Raw genomic sequence first — 2,510 nt, 5'->3', positions numbered from 1 at the left:
TTCCTGAGCAGGGAAACTGCAAACACATATGGTCAGGGTTTTCCTATGTCATCCTCAACAAGCCTCAATTAAATGGAGTCATGCAAATTAGACTGTTAATATAAATGACCAATGGTTCCTGGACATGAGTTCACAAATTAGCTCTAGAAGGGCTTTATTCCCTGCTGGGGGAGGTTGCCTGCCCTGGGAAACAGCCTCACTGGCAAAATGCCAAGGTGTCAGCTGTGAGAGAAGAACTTCCTGCAGGAACAGCATTTCAGGCAGTACTGGGAGCACTGGGCAGGATGCTCCATACTCCTAGCCTTCAGTGGAATTGCTTTGGGTGACTGTCCCTTACCCTGGGAGAAGTGCAGACAGCCCCAGAGGTACCTTTTGGGATAATCAGCTGAATGTATGGAGAGAGAGGGAAGGTGTTGCACTGCATGAGAGAGTAAAATGCCTGTGACTCACTGGGACTGAGGGGTGCAGCTCAAAGGCCTTAACTGAGCAGCAGAAGTGACCCCCAGAACCTCCATGCCCTTCCCAGCATTCTTCAAAGCCTTCCTAATCCTCACCTTGCTGTGCCTCAGCTGCCTGAACCACTCCAGAAGAGAGTCAGACAAGCAGCACTTGTGGAACACTCAGTTTCCCTTTGGATCCTTCCTATCCCTCCATGCCCTCTTTGACACTTGTCTCAGCTCACAGGAGCTGGGAGTGAGTGGAATTCCCTTTTTCTGAGGTACTCAGGCTTGTGACCATGTTATGTATGAGGAGGTGCTGGTACATACACTATGTTGAAGACACTTTTGAGCTATTCCAGACATCAGGATAACTTGCCACTTTGCAGTGGGGTGTGTGCTGGGAGCCAGCACTTCCATGGCAAGCCTTGCCCGCTTCCGTGGTGAACCTTGCCCATGACGAGCCTTCCCCACTTCCGTGGTGAGCCTTGCCCTTCCATATTGAAGCAATTTGGCAGTGACTTTTCTTCTTATTGTTGAATTTATCTATTTCAGGACCTCCTTGACCGTGTGGAAAGTTTCCAGCAGCAGAGCCAGAAGCTGCTCTCTGAGGAAATGCCCAGTGCTGCAGAGCTGCAGGAGCTGCTGGACGTGAGCTTTGACTTCGACGTGGACCTGCCGCAGCTGGCGGAGCTGCGCATGCGCCTGGAGCAGGCGCGTTGGCTCGAGGACGTGCACGTGGCCTCCTCAGACCAGAGCTCTCTCACTCTGGATGACATGAGACGCCTCATAGACTCGGGCGTGGGCCTCGCGCCATACCCGGCGGTGGAGAAGGCGATGGCGAAGCTGCAGGAGCTGCTCACCGTGTCCGAGCACTGGGACGACAAAGCCAGGAACCTGATAAAGGCCAGGTAGAGCTCAGGCTCAGTGCTGCGTCTTGTAGTTCCATCAGCTGGCTCAGATGGAGTTATCTTGGCTCCTGCAGGGACTCCCTATGTTCGTGCCGTTCCCAGCAGGAAGGCAGAGCTTGTGGCAGCCAGGAGGGACAGGGCTGGAGAAAAGGGCATGAGGGCAATTCCAGGCATTGGGGTTGTCTTGCAGTGTTTGTGCTGCTCCACCATCATGGTGCAAATCCTCCTTTTGCCACAAGGAAAGGGTTTAAGGCACCTCTTCCTTCCTTTCCACCTTCTTCCCTCCCCCAGTGTCAGGCTGGAGGAGGTGTCCAGATGGAGTTCTGATATGCACCACCAACAGGTAAAATTTTATAGTCCGGATAAGTCCGTGTAGGACCAGCTAACAAGGAGGAGATCTGTCCAGACTGCTTGCAGGGGGGAAGGAAATAAGCCAAATACATCCTTACTAAGAAGAACTTCCTTGTTTGTTGCTTTCAGCTCCTGATTTATAAAGTAAAATGGGGGAGAGTGCAGTGGACTTGAAATTTAGGAAGGTGCCACAGACTTGTGTGCCAGGATTTTCCCGTGGGATAAATTTTGGCCCAGCCTCATACTTCTGAAAGCTTTGGAGTGTTTCTTACCCATTACTAACTACAGTGTTTTAAAATAGCTTCTTAAGCACACAGAACTGCCTAAGCTTGGGTTTAACCTCTGAGATGTGGCTGAGGTGTGTGTACCTTTCTGAAAGCCCAGAATCAAACCGGAAAATACAGAGAAGCCTAATGCAGAGTCTCTCAGCTGGTGCTGGTCTGGGCTTGGTGGCTGTTTGAGGTCCCAGGGCTCTGCCACTCAGAAGTTAGTAAATGGCAAATCTCCCTTAAATCCAATGTGAGAGTATTTCTAGGAGTCTGGAGGGAGCAAACAAACATGTCTAGAGCTTCCCTGCATTCTCGATGCCCTGGCTGTGCTGGAAGCAGCTCAGGGCTGGACATAAGGTCATTATTTGGGCCCTCTAATTTCAATAACCCATATGAGCACAAGAGCCCCAACTGTAGTGCTGGACACAATTCTGGTGTCCCCAACATCAGAAGGACATGGAACTGTTGGAGCAAGTGCAGAGGAGGCCATGAAGCTGATGAGAGGACTGGAGCACCTTCCCTATGAGCACAGGCTGAGAGAG

At 51.3% G+C, this 2,510-nt stretch overlaps 1 protein-coding gene across 1 annotated transcript in view; it reads left to right on the top strand.

The window, feature by feature from the left end:
* KDM5B (lysine (K)-specific demethylase 5B) overlaps positions 1–2,510 on the top strand; it is a gene marked incomplete at its 5' end in the record, with an annotated part of 45,904 nt that overhangs the window by 32,082 nt on the left and 11,312 nt on the right. The window contains one exon of the mRNA XM_009074065.1: positions 993–1,348. Coding sequence (XP_009072313.1) covers positions 993–1,348 — 356 coding nt within the window. The remainder of the gene's footprint in view (positions 1–992; positions 1,349–2,510) is intronic.

Source organism: Acanthisitta chloris, unplaced genomic scaffold, assembly GCF_000695815.1.
Source record: "Acanthisitta chloris isolate BGI_N310 unplaced genomic scaffold, ASM69581v1 scaffold20354, whole genome shotgun sequence".
NCBI classification, from domain to species: domain Eukaryota; kingdom Metazoa; phylum Chordata; class Aves; order Passeriformes; family Acanthisittidae; genus Acanthisitta; species Acanthisitta chloris.
The sequence above is the reverse complement of the archived record's forward strand: the minus strand, read 5'-3'. Positions and strand labels throughout refer to the sequence as shown.